General features: G+C 40.9%; 1 protein-coding gene across 3 annotated transcripts in view; it reads right to left on the reverse strand.

Moving 5' to 3' along the window:
* The window catches only part of ADAMTS18 (ADAM metallopeptidase with thrombospondin type 1 motif 18), a 78,848-nt gene that overhangs the window by 39,042 nt on the left and 22,997 nt on the right, over positions 1 to 16,809 (reverse strand). For 2 of the 3 annotated variants that reach the window (XM_068161607.1, XM_068161608.1), the window contains exons 4-10: positions 12,494 to 12,776; positions 8,487 to 8,686; positions 7,429 to 7,512; positions 6,466 to 6,625; positions 5,737 to 5,842; positions 1,910 to 2,047; positions 376 to 529 (exon numbers count right to left, since the gene is read on the reverse strand). In XM_068161607.1, the coding sequence (XP_068017708.1) occupies positions 376 to 529; positions 1,910 to 2,047; positions 5,737 to 5,842; positions 6,466 to 6,625; positions 7,429 to 7,512; positions 8,487 to 8,686; positions 12,494 to 12,776 (1,125 nt within the window). Of the gene's footprint in view, positions 1 to 375; positions 530 to 1,909; positions 2,048 to 5,736; positions 5,843 to 6,465; positions 6,626 to 7,428; positions 7,513 to 8,486; positions 8,687 to 12,489; positions 12,777 to 16,809 lie in introns of those variants that run through there. The other variant, XM_068161609.1, reaches the window with a different exon arrangement.

Here is a 16,809-nt window from a genome sequence, read left to right on the forward strand (position 1 = left end):
CCAGACCTTGCCGTCAATGCGTGAGTAAAACAAAACACAAGAAGCTTAGCCCTTCTTACCCCACACCCCACACAAGCTTTGATCAAAACTCTACTTGCCTGCTAATTTCCCTTAGCATAGTAGGCAAGAGCTCATGGGTCTTACGTATTCAACTGCACTCCTTATGACTCCTAAAAGAACACATTTCCTTCTGAAACTCCCCCTGGAATGGTGATATTCCTCAGAAGGGGCCAGTACCTTCAAAGCACATTAGCAAGCAAGATAAGGCAGAGAAATAGCCCAGGCCTCTGAAGAACACTGTTTCACTTGTACTTATTTAGTGTACTGCAGCTCTCTAATGTAATTTTAACTTTTCAAAAGCATATCAATAGGTACCTTTACAAAGCTGAGGTTGCACAGTTTTGCTTTCATTCCAAATTGCCATTTGCACTGGGTATCAGCATCATAGATCTGCCCTGGCAGTTTGTCAGGGTATTTATACTGTCCTGTTTGCTTAGGTTCATCAATCAGGCAGGCTGCTTGAGCTGTACTATAATGAGAATGTATATTAATCACAACTGTGATCAGTAGATCGAAATATTTTGCTACAGACCAGCAACAACACAGAGTATGGTATACAGTACCTTTGACTAGCACTGAAATAAGAATAGCTGCTTGAAGGAGCCGAAAGACCTTAGCATATTGTTGGTAGCCTGAGTGCAAAGTTTTAAGGAAGCAGGAGTTTCCAGGCTTCGGGACAGTTGTGACAAGAAAGAATGAGTCAAATTGAACAAGGTGATCCAGTCTGCTTCTTTCCCTTAAACAGATTCCCCAAACTGGGAATCAACAGATTCAGCAGGCACACTGAATTCAGCATCTGCTTGGTGTGGCCTGACAAACAAGGCTGCTGTAGCTTATGTCCTTTAGGCTGGCTGTGGCCAGCCAAAGATACTCTATGGTCCACATTTTTCCTTTGGATATGCTTGAGAACACAGGGCACTGTCTGCTGGATTTATCTTCCAAGTGTAGGTCTCTTGGACCATATGGCATGTTGGAAGGCTTATGTGACTGTTCACTTTGCAATTTGCTTGTGTTCTCAGAATGTGTTGCATCATTGCAGCAGGAAAAAAATAATCATGAGATCTATCACCTTTTCTGGCTGCTGCTCTAAGGTACTAACTTGGAATTCAAGGATCAGATCCACAGATCCAGAGAGTTATCTAGGTGCTTCATTCTCACTCTAAGGAATTAACAACTATAATGGCTGCATTGGATCTGGGTCTTAGTATTGCCCACACATTTTTTAGTAATCCTGTATAGTCTACCCACACATCACAAACAGAACAAAAGGCAAGTTGTACAGGAAAGGGCAATTCTGATGAAATCAAACTTAGACTGAAAACCAGTTCCTTTAAAAGCATGACCAAATAACATCAACACGCTGGAGAAGTCCTTGGCATCTTTCTCTTTTTCCTTGTATTTCCCCCCCAGAGCCATATGAAAAATGTACAACGTCCTTACTGGTGACATGAGCTAGACCAAGAAACTCCAGTGAGGAAGGCCACTGCTGTTAATTTACATTTTGTGATGACTTCGGTACCACTGTGTCTGCCCTCTTTTGTGTTCACTTCCTACTCACTCCCTAATAAGCCTAGCTGCTGACAGGCATGCCTGGGAACGAACGCTATGGCAGTCATTACTGCCGGATGTTCCCGGCGGGTGACAGTCACTCTCTTGGAAGGAAGCAGGACAAAACCACTCGCGTACCCCCACACCTGCAGGCGTCGTAAGCCCGAGTGTGTGGGCTCAGAGAGGACACCAGCTTGAGCACATTGTGAAAGAGGCAAATTTCACACTTCTGTTCAAGGACTGAAGCCCGGTTACCAAAGATACACTCCCTGGCAGCAGCCCAGATTTACATCTGACCTACCTGAGGAATTTGTTGAGATACTGCCTGCTGCATACAGACCAAGAAAACACTCCATTGTTTCCTGTGAGTGTGGGAGACATAATATTACCCTCAGCTTTTCTACAAGGATTTCCTTCTCCATCATGAATCATACCAAAGCTGAAAAGAGAAACAGGCATGAGAGTGAAAATCTACCTTATTCAGAAGGAAGACAAAATTTGGGGCAGAAGAAACACCTTCTGTGTAACAGCTCTATGCTTGAATTCCATAGGGATTGTGGAATTCAGCCCTCTTGCTCATAAGGGACAACACATGCAAAATACAGATGACTATTAGGATGAAACAAGCTCCAATGAGTAGCATTCAGATTTTATTGTCATTATACACTTGCCTGATGAGAAAAAGCTAGGCAAGTTTCAAGAAAGAGCCACAGTGGTGATGCACAGGAGCTCTGCAGTGTGAGCTGATGACAAGACACTTGCATGTAAGTACCAGAGCTGCAGCTCGTGCCAGAAGCTTCACAGTTTAACCATTTCTCTTTCCTGCAGGAGAAATGTTTTGTGGTGCAATGGATGGAAGGGGTGAATCTTATGTTCAGTCACACTTGCATTTGCCTATAAATCTATCAGCTTAAAACATGCACACAGTCTGAGCCTTTCTTTGCCTAGTGATAATGCCTGTTACAATAAACTGTGTGGAGATCAGAATGTAGGGAAGTGTCTGTGTCACACAGCTGTAAGAGTATAATAAAACTGCTTTTCTAATAGGAAGGAAGAACCACATGGCTGCATTCAACAGCAAAGGAAGTGGGACTGAATGAACAGAATACAAGGTATAAGTACAAAAATAATGCTTTTTCTACTAACTTGCTACACCATCTCAGGCAAATCACTTTCTTTCCCTCATCTTTGTTATACCTTGTAACTTACTTTGTCTAGCCTGTAACCCTTTCAGTGGGAGTACTGCTTCGTACTGCCTCAGTCTGCGACATGAGGAGGCCCTGCTCTCACTAGGAGAGGTGTTAGGATAACATAAAGAATAACCACCAATAATAAAAAACATGTTAAAAGTGATAAATTATGTGGCACTTATGGACATAACAAAGCTAATTTTCAGGGCTTTTTTTCATTTCACTGTTTTATATTTACTGACTGTACAGGACATCTGCGAATTTCAATGTGTTTTGAATAGAAATTTCATCATCTGTTACTTCAGGGTTGAAGCACACTGGTGATTCTGTGCCTGTAATCTGTGCACGTGCAGAGATTATCTCATTTACTGGACTCAATCCTCTACTACCATAAATCACTGCAGGCTCATCAGTTACTGTATGTGTTGCCTCCTGCTGAGGCTCCAAACTTACTAAAATATATGGCTCCTACTATAAGTGAACAAAGAAAGTCCCAGATGAGTTAGTGTCTTAGAATCCTTTATGAAATGTTAACTTTGCAGCCAAAGAATCCACAGTTCATACACCCACTGGCAAAGTAGGCTCTGAGCTCCTGAAGGAACTGTTAAACTTTCAGGTAAAAACACAAACTTCTTTAAAAAAGCCATAAAAATGCATGCCAGCTGAAGCCACTCAGTGGATCAGGGTGACACAATATCATCCTACTGTGAAATCCCAAGGTTAATATATTCACAGTGCACTTCAGTACCTCCATGGATGTCACAGGATTTCCCTCTTCTAGGAATCTCTATATCACAAAAATATTCTGTTGTCTAACATCACATACCAGGGTGGTCTCAGGAACAGGAACAAATGAGAATAAAGACATTTTGAATCTGATACGCTGTTTTTTCCAGGAGGTAAGATGTGAAGGGCCTTGAACACCACACTTATGAGGAATGTCTGGGAGAACTGGGGCTGTTTAGTCTTCAGAAGAGAAGGTTGAGGGGAGACCTCATTATCCTCTACAGCTATCTTAAAGGAGATTGGAGAGAGGTGGGGTCAGTCTCTTCTCACATGCAACAAGTGACAGAATAAGAGAATGTGGCCTCACAATGTGCCAGGGGAGGTTCAGGATGGACATTAGGACCAATTTCTTCACAGAAGGGGTTCTCAGGCATTGGAACAGGCTGCCCAGGGAGGTGGTGGAGTCGTCACCCCTGGAGGTATTTAAAAGATAGGTGGATGGGATGCTGAGGGACATGGTTTAGTGGCAGTGGACTAGCAGCAGTGGTGGGATTGTGAAGCTCTAGGCTAGCTGACTTGATGACTCAAAGGTCTCTTCCAACCTCAATAGATCTATGAATCTATGACTCTAGGATACATTTTTATCATACTGGAGTATGGAATTCTATCTAAGAAAGGCAGAATAATATGAGAATCAGAGGCAGTGATGAAAAAGGAAAAACAAAACAACACAAGAACATTCAGGCATTTCCAACCAGAATCTCTCAAAGCAATTTAAAAAGTAAAGAGGAAGGAGGACACAAAGAGACTATAGAGGAAAATTCTTGAAAAATAAGCTCTGGGCCTGATTCTCTCCTACTTCTGACTGAAGGGCATTAAAACTGTACTGAGGCCAGTGAAACTGCCTTAGTGTCAGAGGACCAAACAATATCTGTTTTACATATTTGGTCCCACTGAAAGCATTGGCACAATTCCCATGGGCTTCACTGGTAGCTGGATTATTCTTTAATTCCTTGTTTCCCTTCATATGTACAGAAACCTGTGGAAGGGTCACTCATGTAGACATGAGGTCATAGTATATACTGTAGAGCATATTTGTACAATGAAAACTAAATAGTCCCGATTCAGTCATGCAGAATGGGAAGGATTCATGCCTTGACCAAACAGCAGAATACAGTACCACTGCTTTTCAGGGATATTCTGTGCAGCAGTGCTTTATCTAACCCTTGATTCCAGGTTTGTACTGCATAGAGAAACAATGCTTCTCTACTGCCAGTGCTTAGACAGACTCCAGCTTGAGCTGTGTTAAAACTGGAGATCAAAGCCAAGCAAAAAGCTGTGAGAAGGCAATTCAAAATCATTTAGGGAAAACAAACCAAAACAAAACCAAACCCACCCCAATAACAAAACAAGAAGCCAGGAAAGTATAACCTAATAGTCGTCTTTAGATTTAATTCAACAATTCAGAGAACAGCTGAAGCTCCATGGAAGATTATTACTGACCTTGTTTGAAAGACAGAAGGTTCTCAGGAAAATAACAGTCTTATTACCACTTATTTTTCAAATGGAAATCCAATGGGTATAGATACAGAAAGAGGCCACTATAAAGACTCTTTTCAGCCAAATTCCACATTAGACAGAGAGAACAACGAAGGACAGGGTGAATGGAATGGATGCCTCCCAGATCTTATGAAACACCAAGACTGGGAAAAGGGATTTCTAAGAGACTCAGAGAGGTCACATCTCCATACTGTAAACTTCAATGTGGAACAGCTTGTACAATGTTATTGCCAGCTTGGACTGTTTGTTCTGGTTATTACCTGGAATACATGAAAAAAAGCCCAAACCAAAACTAAAAGTAAAGCAGCCTGGGCAGCAGAGTCTCCATTTAATGCTAAAGGAAACACCTCTGAGTGAAGAGTCTTGACTTTCTTTGGTCTAAAATTACCTGTAGCTTTCCTATGGAATTAGAAACAGGTACCTGTATCAGGAAAAGGTCTCTCTGCTTACAGCAGCAAAATTGGTCAAAATACCACAGTGGTTATTTTTATGATTGCTGAAGAGATGACATTTAACAAGGCCAATGCATTAGCTCAATGCTTGATATATTCTAATCAATATATATCTCTCTATAAATGATCCATACTTCACCAACTGGTGCTGTATTTCCATTCACTTACATCTTTCTTTATAGAAGGAGCATGGAACTTACTTGTGCCCAGATTCATGAGCAATTGTAAAAGCCAGTCCAAGGCCTGTATCTTCATTAATGGTGCAGCTTCGGTATTTGCTGCACATGCCACTGATAGGTGCAAATCCTGAAGGAAGGAAGCAGTAGAACAGTTTGTTCCTCTCCAGAATCCCAAATACATATCATCTGCACTGCTCCTACTAAGACAGTCTGTTGTGGTTTATGTGGTTGTCTGCTTCATCAGGTTTGCCACAGAGGAATCACAGCAGACAGTTATTTGACAATGAAGGGACTCCTGTATAAGAAGCATAAATCAAACACAACTTCCCAAACCCCATTTTGCTTAGAAAGATCATTCTCCCCACCTCATGCCAAATTTGTGAGGAATCCCATTTGAAAAGGGCAAGTAGTAAAAAAAAGGGGGAAAAATAATCAGAATGGCAACTAGTCAAAAAAAGAGAAAGAAAAAAACATAACCAGAGAGGCTTACAAATATTCTCAATATCAAAGATATTCCTTGATGAGGTGACAGTCCCAAAGGATGTCTTCAGGTAGCTTATTGTGCCACTTTTCATAGGGCAATGACACTCTTTTTTCCTTCCAGGTATCTCAAAGCAAATCTGTAAAAATGATCCTGTCCTTCTCTCCTCAAGCAGGCAAAAATGGACCTTTAAAACGTTTCAGTCTCTATGAATCAAGATGCTGCTGTTGACACCCATGAGTTCATCAGAATGTGTTTTCATACCATACCTAAAGTGTCACAGGGCTCATTTTTCCAAGAGCAGATATCAAAACCCGTAAGCAAGATGGCATGGTCGTGGCGCTTTCCGTTCTTCCCGACCAGAGCAGACTGCCATTGACAAAAGCTGTTCAGCGACTGGTCTGCATGGTGGTTAATCAGCAATCCACTCTGTAGGTATTTACAGACACAGAAATAGGTTGCTTCCATCAGTACTTGAGAAAGGTGGTTGAAGGAGTAAGAGTTGGCTAGGGAAAAGGGAATTACTTTTTCATATTTGTCCTATATAAACTTTTGTACTCCCACGTTAACTGCCTGTGATGCTTGATTCAGCTGATGAGTGAAACTGTTACGGCTGTAAAATAAAACTACCTCTCTCCCCAGACACACAGACATACCCAAAGCCAGTGGTTGCAAATACAGTGTACAACCAAATTTGATTCCTGATAAAGCTGAACACTAAACCATTTTCAATGTTTGGAAATTTCTGTGGAGTAGATCAGCCCATCACAAATTTCGTTTAATCAAAACACATTTTGTCTTCTTTTGTCTCAGCAGCCTTGCCAAAAGAATTGGCTCCACTCCCACCTTTTGTTACAGCTATCTTCAGTGGGGGACTTTCTGACTTCTTCCTCCTTCAGATCATCACATCCTGGAAAGCCCTGCTCAAAATCTAGTTATTTAGATACTTCTTAAGTGGATTTCTCATTCCAGCCATTTCTCTTACAAAAAAAGATGGACATTAAGTTTTCTCTTACTGGAAGCATTTCAATGTTTTTAAAGAATGTTTCTATGAAATTAAGATTTTAGTATCAAAAGCCAAGAAGCAGTGAAATGCAGACAGTGTGATTTTTATCTCCTTCTCAAGCTTTATGTCTTAAGAAACACCTAATGAGAGCTCATGTACATAATGTGGGAACACCCAGTGCTCCCTGTGAACAGTAGCACCACACACACATTCTGACACAACTTACAGGCTCCTGTTCCAAAAGAAGAAGGCTCACAACGATAATGTTTATATCACTTCCAATTGTTCCATCTTTAAACAGGCTGGAGACCTGCAACAATTATTGAAGAGGAAATATCATCTATCCTCCTTTTTTTATAAATAGACTAAACATATGTATGGAGTTATTACATTTGGCTTCAATTTTCACTGCAAATTAATGGAGTTATATACCTTGTAGGATTAATCCAAAAGAGCTTAACCCAGAAAAATTATGTCCCACTACACTCCCTCAAAAACCTACTAAAACCTTCTATAGATTTGAAATAGGCTTTGTTCTGTCCTTGGCTTTCTTGATCAAGTGCAATCAAGTTAAAAGTTCCAGATTTGCAGTATAAAATCAAAGATCAAAGCCACAAAGGAAAACAGGTTTCTTGTTAACTTACATTCTTTTTCTCAAATCATTTTTGTTTCAAGGCCATCAGACCAAACAGACTAAACTCCAGCATGATGAAAAGAAAGTTTCAGGTTCAGAGACTCACAGATTGCATTGCGTTGGAAGGGACCTTCAAAGGTCATCTTGTCCAATCCCCCTGCACTGAGCAGGGACACCTGTGTGCAGCTAGATCAGGCTCTTTTTTGCACTACAAGAGAAGTGTTTTTAAACTGAACATTTTACATTATTTTCCAATTTTGTTTTGTTTTTCACCCTGCAGTTCTGTTGCCAGAGTTCTGATAATCTAGGGATGTGTTTTTAAAGAACATTTTGAAGTAAGTAACACATTAGATGAAGTTTGAAGAAAGGTTGTGTAAGGTGCCCCTGCTCTCTTTTGGTATCAGTTTGCCTATGAAAGGCAAAACACTGGAACAGGCTGCTCAGAGAGGTTAGAGTCTCCTTCTCTGGGCACATTGAAAACCCACCTGGACTTGTTCCTGTGTGACCTACTCTAGGTGATCCTGCCCTGGCAGGGCGTTGAACTGGATAATCTTTCAAGGTCCCTTCCAACCCCTAATGTTCTGTGACTCTGTGATACTCTGCCACAACATTCCACAGGGCAACCACACTTCAGCTGCACCGTATCTTACCATATTCATAACTGTTAAGATATACGTTGTTACATTTTCCTTGCCGTGTTTCTCCAGCATTTTTTTATCTGCCACAACAAGAGTTTCAACATTTAGGCTCCCATTTTTCTGAATTTTAGCAGATGATCTTTTGGACCTTGCAGAAGTGCCATATTCATCTGAGCGAATGTATGTCTCTTCTGTGGGTGGCTTAGGTGCATCTTAAAAGAAATAAAACTCAGTGTTGGAACAGGTTCAGATCACCCATGAGCAGTTTCATCAGAAAATGAAGTATCACAGGTTTAGAGCCTTAGATTATTTTTACAGCATGTGATTTAATACTTATGGCTGAGTTCTTGTATATTTATTAAAAAGGACCTGATTCATTCCTGAGGGAAGGATGGCTACAGGGAGAGAAGGAAATGGGAGAACCACAGTCGTATGCAATAAGCAGTTTAGAAGTAAGGAATTAATCTAATAAAATGGTAGCATCTGTGGCAAAAAAACCAACCCCAACACAACCAAAAACACACAGAGAATTGTCAACAGAGTATCTGCAGTTTTCCTGTCCTTTCTGATAACTTCCTAAGATGTTTGGCATGTGCTGTTTACGTAGCAGTTGGTAAAAAAGTGCTTTCCACAACAGATGTCCACCATCAGTACAGAAAGCAGACACACACCATGAGTAAGATCCCTGCCAGCCTGCTCTTGTGATTGACAGGAGCCTTCTACACCAATCTGCCACTGTGATTATTCTTGCTGGGAATATATTTATTTAGGGGAGGAAATGTCAGGCAACAGCAAGGAGGGCTTGATAGCAGGGTATACACATCCAGTCCACACTCCCCAAGGCCAGGGTGCACTCTTTTCCTCTTGTGCAGCATGGGCAATGGCACAGGTAGAGAATGGTCTCTATTCTACCTCTTCAGAGAGACAGAAAATGGGGAATGTGTCCTACATCCTGTAAGGCTGCTTCTGCATACCCCTATACTGCCTCTGCAGCAAGAATTAACCAGAAGGAGACTTTACTGTTTGGACAACAATAGGAGCACTTTTGGACACAGGATGTAACATGACACAAGGGAGGGAGCCTCAGGTAACTAAAAAAATCTGCGTGTGCCTCCTCAGAAAGTATTGCAGAAAGAGAGCTAAAATAGACACTGCTTTCTTTCATGCCAAACTGGGAAATCAAGAGCACCATAGAATGCACAACAGTGGTCTGCTTTCAAGAACTAGGTTACACTGAACTATATTTAACATTGCAACTGACTCTGCTAGTAGACTTTAAAATGCATCACTCATTATAAACAATTGTGCTTTACGAGCTCAAAGAACTTTGCTCTTCTGGAAGCACATCAAGACATGAAGACATGCTTCACCCAGGGGTGCAGTGTTCAGTCCAAGGCACACCACTTTCCATGTACTATTTTGAAGGCAATACAACTTTAAGGCATTTGACTCATAAATCCATGAGCAGCGGAGTTTTGCTCTTGAGTTAACTTCACTGCTACAAATAAAACCTAAGCAGCAGCAGTATTTCAAGCATGATTTATTAACTTACAGTCCAGTTAATTCTCATGATCTAAAAACATTTTGAATGTAAAGAAGAGTTTGAAAGATGATGAACTGGCTTCACTAGGTGCTTGCAAATTGCCAGCACATGAAACTTTACAAGATGGTGAGTGGAACAAGCCACTTTTATGACACTTAAAAGTGGCAGCGTGGTCTTCCCTCTTCTGTTTAGCAAGTCTGGATTCATTCTTAGGTTAGGATAAATCAGCCCTGACTAGGCAGTGTTAACAGCAGAGGACTGCCTTCCTTAAGGCTGCATTCTCAATGCCTTTGTTCATTCAATCTGGCATTTTCTATTCCAAGGGACCAGACTGGACTTTGCTGAAAATTTCAAACCGCTATGGCTCCAGATGTCAGAACAAGAACAGTAAAACAACGTAAACCCTGAAAATTTAGAAAGAGAAAAAAGAAGGAAAAAAGAAAGAAAGGAAGACAGAAATACTACTAATAACAATAGAAATAAAGACACCAACTTTTAAAAGGAAGACTGGAAGAGCACAAAAAAGTCCCAAATACTCCTAGAAGAGGTGTTGCCTTTACTAGGGTGATGTGTTTTCTTCTACATCCTGTATTTGCCCCATCTCAGTTAGACAATCACATATGGTTTTCTTCATAGAGCCAGTGAACACGAGCCCAACTTATTCTATCAATTAACCACGGCTGGGTGTGGAAATAGGTGGTCATTTCTCAGACCTCCTCCTTCCTTTCTCTCAGAAGGTTATAGGTATGTACTGCATGAAGTGAAAGACTGCAAGATGTGAAAAGAGAGTTTTGTGGTCAAGGCAATTAAATACAATCTTGCTTAATTGAGTCCTAACAGGGCATCTGACACTGAGTTCCTAAGCAGTGATGGGTAAATCACTTGTACTAAACTCACCACAGTTGGATGCTAGTTGCACGTTCTTCATGAACCCAGCTTGAATATGCAGCTAAGAACTCATAGCTGTAACTGAAATTACTGAGTATATAAAGACATACACGCAACAACAGAAGCATATACTGTGAGAAGTATTTTAAAGAAAAACTCAGTTTATGCATTTGATACCCAGAACCAACAGTAATTTTTGACCTCTTCTATGTCTGTGAGTCCTATTTATAAAGCAGGAACAATGATAATATCTTCTCTCATGGCAGGAGGGTATGAAAATACAGTGTTCAAAATGCAGTCATTTATTATAAGGATAAGCACCGTGTAAAAGCTCAACAGGACATGAACAATTGTGAACTTGGACAAGCAGCCACAGGGGTTACAGTAAATAAGGCACAAGACCACGGTGGATGAGGCAAATAAAATAAACCACTGTGGAGCAGATGAGCTAACTGAGCACCATGACCCTCTGCCCTGAAGCTGGAGGGAAAGGGAGTATGTATGAGGTAGTTTTGAACTGCATCAGCGTGCACATGTTTACAGGTTGACTCACAGGCAGCATCTGAGGTCTTGATCTCAAATCCAGGGAGCAGGATTTTTGAAGCAATGAATTTTTAGTAAGGAGTTTTCAGGCCTCAGTCTCAGCCAGCCACCTTTTCACAAGTTCACAGATTACACTGGGTTGGAAAGGACCCTCAAAGGTCATCTTGTCCAACACCCCTGCAGTCAGCAGGGACACCTTTAACTAGAGCAGACCGCCCAGGGCCATATCAAGTCTGATTTTGAATGCCTCCAGAGACAGATCCTCAACTATATCCCTTGACAGTCTATTCCAGTATTTCACCACTCTCACTGTAAAGAACTTCATTGTGATGTCCAACCTAAACCAACCCTGCTCCAGTTCCAAACCATTGCTCCTCATCCTATGGCTAGAAGCCCTTCTAAACAGTCCTTCCCCACCCTTCCTGCAGATCCCCTTCAGATATTGAAATGTAGCTATAAAGCCTCTCCAGAACTTTCTCCTCTCCAGACTGAACAGTCCCAATTCTTTCAGCCTCTTTTCAAAGCATCTTTGTGGCCCTCTTCTGAACCTGGGGGTCCCAGAGAAGGACACATTACTTCAGGTGAGATCTCACCAGAGCAGAGTGGCAGAATCACCTCTCTCGACCTGCTGGCCACACTTCTTTTTTATGCAGCCCAGGATGCCGTTGGCCTTCTGGGCTGCAAGTGCACATTGTTGGTTCACTGCCAGCTTCTCATCCACCAGCACCCCCAAATCCCTTTCTGCAGAATTGCTTAGTAAATGCCATGTCAATGTCAAGAAAATCAGGCAAAGGATCTTTTAATCTAGGTAGAGAATAAGAAAACTAACCAATTATTCTGATGGCTTAATAAAACAGAGAAGGGTATCCATTTAAAAGGAAAAAACCCAAACCCCCAGTTTCTCATTTCCATTTCAATTTAGGAATGTATGACTTAAACTGATTGGGTCTCCATCACAAAGGTGACCATGAACCACACCTCAGAATCACCACACAGTCTCTAAGAGCCACTACCTCAAAGAAGGAGAGAAAGTTTCCTTACATACATTTCTTGCGCCGTCCACAAAAATGCTGCTTTTGAAACCTTCCGTGCTGGTAACCATTGGCTTGAGCATGATACTTGTGGGAAGTGTGAGTTCTGTGATGAGCAAAAGGAGAGTGTTTGGAATTGGCCTGCACAGAGTAGCGGTGCACCTTCTCTTCTGCAGTTCGTTTGTACAACACATGGGGATGGTGTCCAGCAGGTGATGTGTAGTTGTGCTCCTGTGCTAGCTGCTGAGGTAATGGAGATATAAGGAACTCGATCTTCTGTGTCCTTATCAAACCTGACTAAAGAAAGAAACAGTACCACAAATTAGAGAAAAGACTGTCAAGGTTCACAGTTGGACCATGATGACTCTTAGAGTGATCTCCTTTCAAAACTTAGGTGATTCACTCACTATATAATCTTTGTAGCTTTCCCAGTTAAAGTGCACATTGTTCTCCTTTGGAGATGACCAGGTTTCACGTTTGGAAGCACACAAACCATGGATGTTGTGGTACCGGCAGGACCTTCACACAGCACCATGCAAAGTTCCATATGCAATAGTAGTCCATTCTTCACAGTAGAGATTTGTTTGTGTACAGAATATATGTCTCATAAAAAGACTTTTAATGCTTTTGGAAAATGCAACTTCTAAGAAATTCATACATTAACAAACCAAAACATTAAATTAAGATTCAGCTCTTTTGCAGAACAAGGTATTACCAGGTGGGAATCCTGGACTTAAGATGACTCCAAGCAGAAATGCAAGCATGTTATAATACAGCAGCACAAAATGGAAGTATCTGAGTATTTCAGTGCTATCATTTAGTAACCAAATCCCTGCAATTTGATAATCATAAATGCAGTTTAAAATGTATGCCCTCCTACAAGAAAAAGCTGATCAGTGAAAGCAAATATCTGATTGTTTTCTTTCTTGGATCTCTGAAAGACAGAAGTAAGTATGGGAAAATGACACTGTAGTTTTCACATAGTATCTGTGCATAAAACTGCACATGTGATGAAGTGTTTCCAGGATCAGGGCCAGGGAAATGTGGGTGGCACTGAGGAAGTATTTCCATGCAGCTCATTAATCAGTTATGATTTTATTTCATTTCTTGGTTTTGTAAAACATGTTGTAATAAACACTCCTTTTTTACCAAGTCAAAACCCAAGAAATTTCATCAGGTAATTCTATTACATTATATACATAATACTAGATCGAGATTTTCGGTTTGGATCTGCGAGGCTCTACCATGTGCCAACACCCTCCTGCCAAAACTGACATCCCACAAGGACTACATATCTCCTATGCTTCAGAAAAGTATGTGCAGACAAACAAATGTCAATTGCAAACCATCTTACCCAACATCTGAAGTCCTTCCAGATAGTGATTCCACATATTAGACATCTATCACCTATTCCCTTTTGAAATGGATGTTTTCCTTTAGCCTGACTTCCTAGGACCAGAATCCTAAGAGCATCAGAAGGAGAGCAGTTTGAATGCCCAATTTAAGTGTTGTATTTCTTAAGGATCTGTGCAATTTTCTGCACTTCCAGAACTGTTTCTTGTGGGGAAAACTCAACAGAAAACCACAAGCAAGTGATAATAGGAAGTTATATATGAAATCTTCACAGCTTTAACTGTTTACTAAGCCAACGCTAACATTAAGTCTATTGAGCTGAAAAGGTTGCTCAGAGATACACAGGTCCTCAATAATCTATAATCATACACTATGCCCTTTTCAAGGACATTGACTTTTGATTTTCCAAATCAAAGACACTACGCAGTGTGAGTATCTTTCACAGGAGCCTAAAAATAGTGCTCACAAAAGGATACTGTGAGGTGAATTTTGTCAACAGTAAAAAGTCCATATCATGAACTGGGAGGGTCTAATTGCTCCCTAGGGGGAAACAAAAGATGAAAACAAAGAGCTGATACTCTGATTAACAGTTTGCCCCTCTCCTTTCTTCAACATGAATTCATAATTATGTATCTCAGCCTGTATCTACTTAACATTCTAAATGGAAGGTTAAAATTGCCTCTGTCAATAAGAGACAGGCTTCAAATAATTGACAAGAATTTAACTTGCCTGCTGACTGCAGTAAGTTGGCACATTTCAAATGTCAGATCACATTTGGTCATGACAAAGTACTTTCCTGCAGGAAAGAAGACTAATATTTTCATCCTCATGTGTGTCATCACACAATTTAGCAGTGTTTCTGAGGGGCCAGCTTTATCTACTAGAATGCACTGATAACTGGGGATGGCTAAATGATTTTTTTTCAGCTGAAAACCAGAAATGTAGTGAATCTGGTTTTTATTTCCCCATTTTAAAGATTTCCACATCTGAAATTATTCCTGTAGGAATCATTTTGCAAATGATTCAAACCATATGGAACAAAGGGTTTTCTACATTTTCCTGTAAGAAACTGTCTCTGATGTACTCCAAGTTTCAGGCCCAAATGTAGTTTCTATATTTAACATTCAAAGGGACGATTAAGAATTCTGGAGGGGGAAAAAAGGCAAACTGGATTTTCTGCAACCAGCACTGCACGTACATTGCTGCACCTTTGCGCAGCTGGGGCTGTCTGAGTGCCTTACAAATGTATTCACTTTTTTTTTTCCTTTTCCCTCCAGCAGAAATTACCCTAATCTCCAGTAAGAGTTCTTTCCTTTGGGTTTTACATCAGACACATAGTCCAAATTGAAACAATGTTGTGTGAGTGAGAGATACCTTCTTTTTGATAACATCTTGTTTTACCAAGTCATCAAGAAGAAAGGGGAAGTGCCACAGAGCAATCTGGACACTCTTTCAATCACAGACCACTGCCCACTTCTTCTACATATTGGATGGTTTCAAGGATTCTTATTAAAATCATCTCTTTGGTAATTCCAAAGTAATGCTGAGAATGCTGGCCTGGCTTCTGACAGAGATGCAGTGCCCAGGATCCTGCAAAAGGGCAACTGGGTAATACCTGCCAGATACTTCTCTTGCAGATTCTTGGATGTTTGCCGGAGGTAAAGCAGTGGCCTGTGACTATGGCCACATTGGCTGGGAAATGCCAGAGCACAGAGGCAGGATACCAGCACAGACTCATCTTTTCTAACTTTACACTGCCAAGGAATTTCAGTTCCTTGAAGTCCTGTGTTTCATAGAATGGTCTGGGTTGGAAGAGACCTCCAAAGGTCCAACGTGCTCCGCAGTCAGCAGGGGCATTTTGGCTTGTCTGTACTCCCGGGCAGTGTGTTAACAAACCCACACACACACACAAAACAAACAAACACACAAACAAACCAACCACACAACAACTCCTAGGATTTTTTTCACAAATACCTGAGAGATCCCTCTAATTGTGAACTAGATGCAATATGTTTATGCAGATCAAATACTTCAGTAGATTAACAAGTAGTGTCAGTATTCTCATGGCAATGTATGCCTTAGTTTTCCTACTGCCAGCACAGCTTTCAGCGTGAGCGTGGTCTTCCTTGAATCAGAACTTAGGGATATCTTTCCATTAACTTTGATGGGTTTGGGACCCAGCAAGGAGAGAGGCAGACAGGTCAAAACTCCATTTGTACTTCAGATTCTCTGCAATTATAACACTATGAGAGGAAGCAGGATGACAAAATCTTAACATTCTTACTAAGTCTAGACAACACAGCATGAAAAAGACCAGGGATTCCTGTCTATTCCCTTTCTCTCCCACTGTGGCTATCACTAATAATAGCAGTAATTGTGAGAATATGGTGGGAAGGAAAACCCAAGAGATTGCTCAGTTGGAATTTGCTGTTCTCTTGTTCTTCCCTCACAACACATATTTGCTGCCCTTCTGCAAGGGATATTCCCTTCCATTGGAAAGTAAATTGAAAGACAGGCATTGATGTGTGTAGCTAGCAAATAATTCTGAATCAATAAATTAGAGGAACTTGCAGTTTGTTTGCAGAAGAGTTGAGAAGAAATGCAAAGGCAACATTCCTCCCATTTGCTACTTAGTATGAAAAGTTTGTTTAGCTCTGGGCTAAAGGAATTTTCAGATCCAATCCCCCTTTGTGAAATCCCTCTTATCAGGGTGTTATCACCAAGGTAAGGCACTTGCTCTGTTTTCATGATGTTTTTCAAAAGGAGAAAGAGTCTCAAAGTGAAATTTGGACAGGGGAGATTACAATAAAATATCTGCTTCAAGAATTCTTGTAATTAAATTCAGATTATAAACTGAAAAAGAAGGAGAAGTTTTTAAACCACTGAAAGTTGCTCTTAGCTATACAAAACCAGGTAAATCTTCCAGGTGAAATGGTTTTGAGAGTCACATACAGACATATTCATTTCTAACAGGTCT

Source organism: Melanerpes formicivorus, unplaced genomic scaffold (assembly GCF_026170545.1).
Source record: "Melanerpes formicivorus ecotype bairdi unplaced genomic scaffold, bMelFor1.0.p_v2 SCAF_59, whole genome shotgun sequence".
In the NCBI taxonomy this organism is placed as follows: domain Eukaryota; kingdom Metazoa; phylum Chordata; class Aves; order Piciformes; family Picidae; genus Melanerpes; species Melanerpes formicivorus.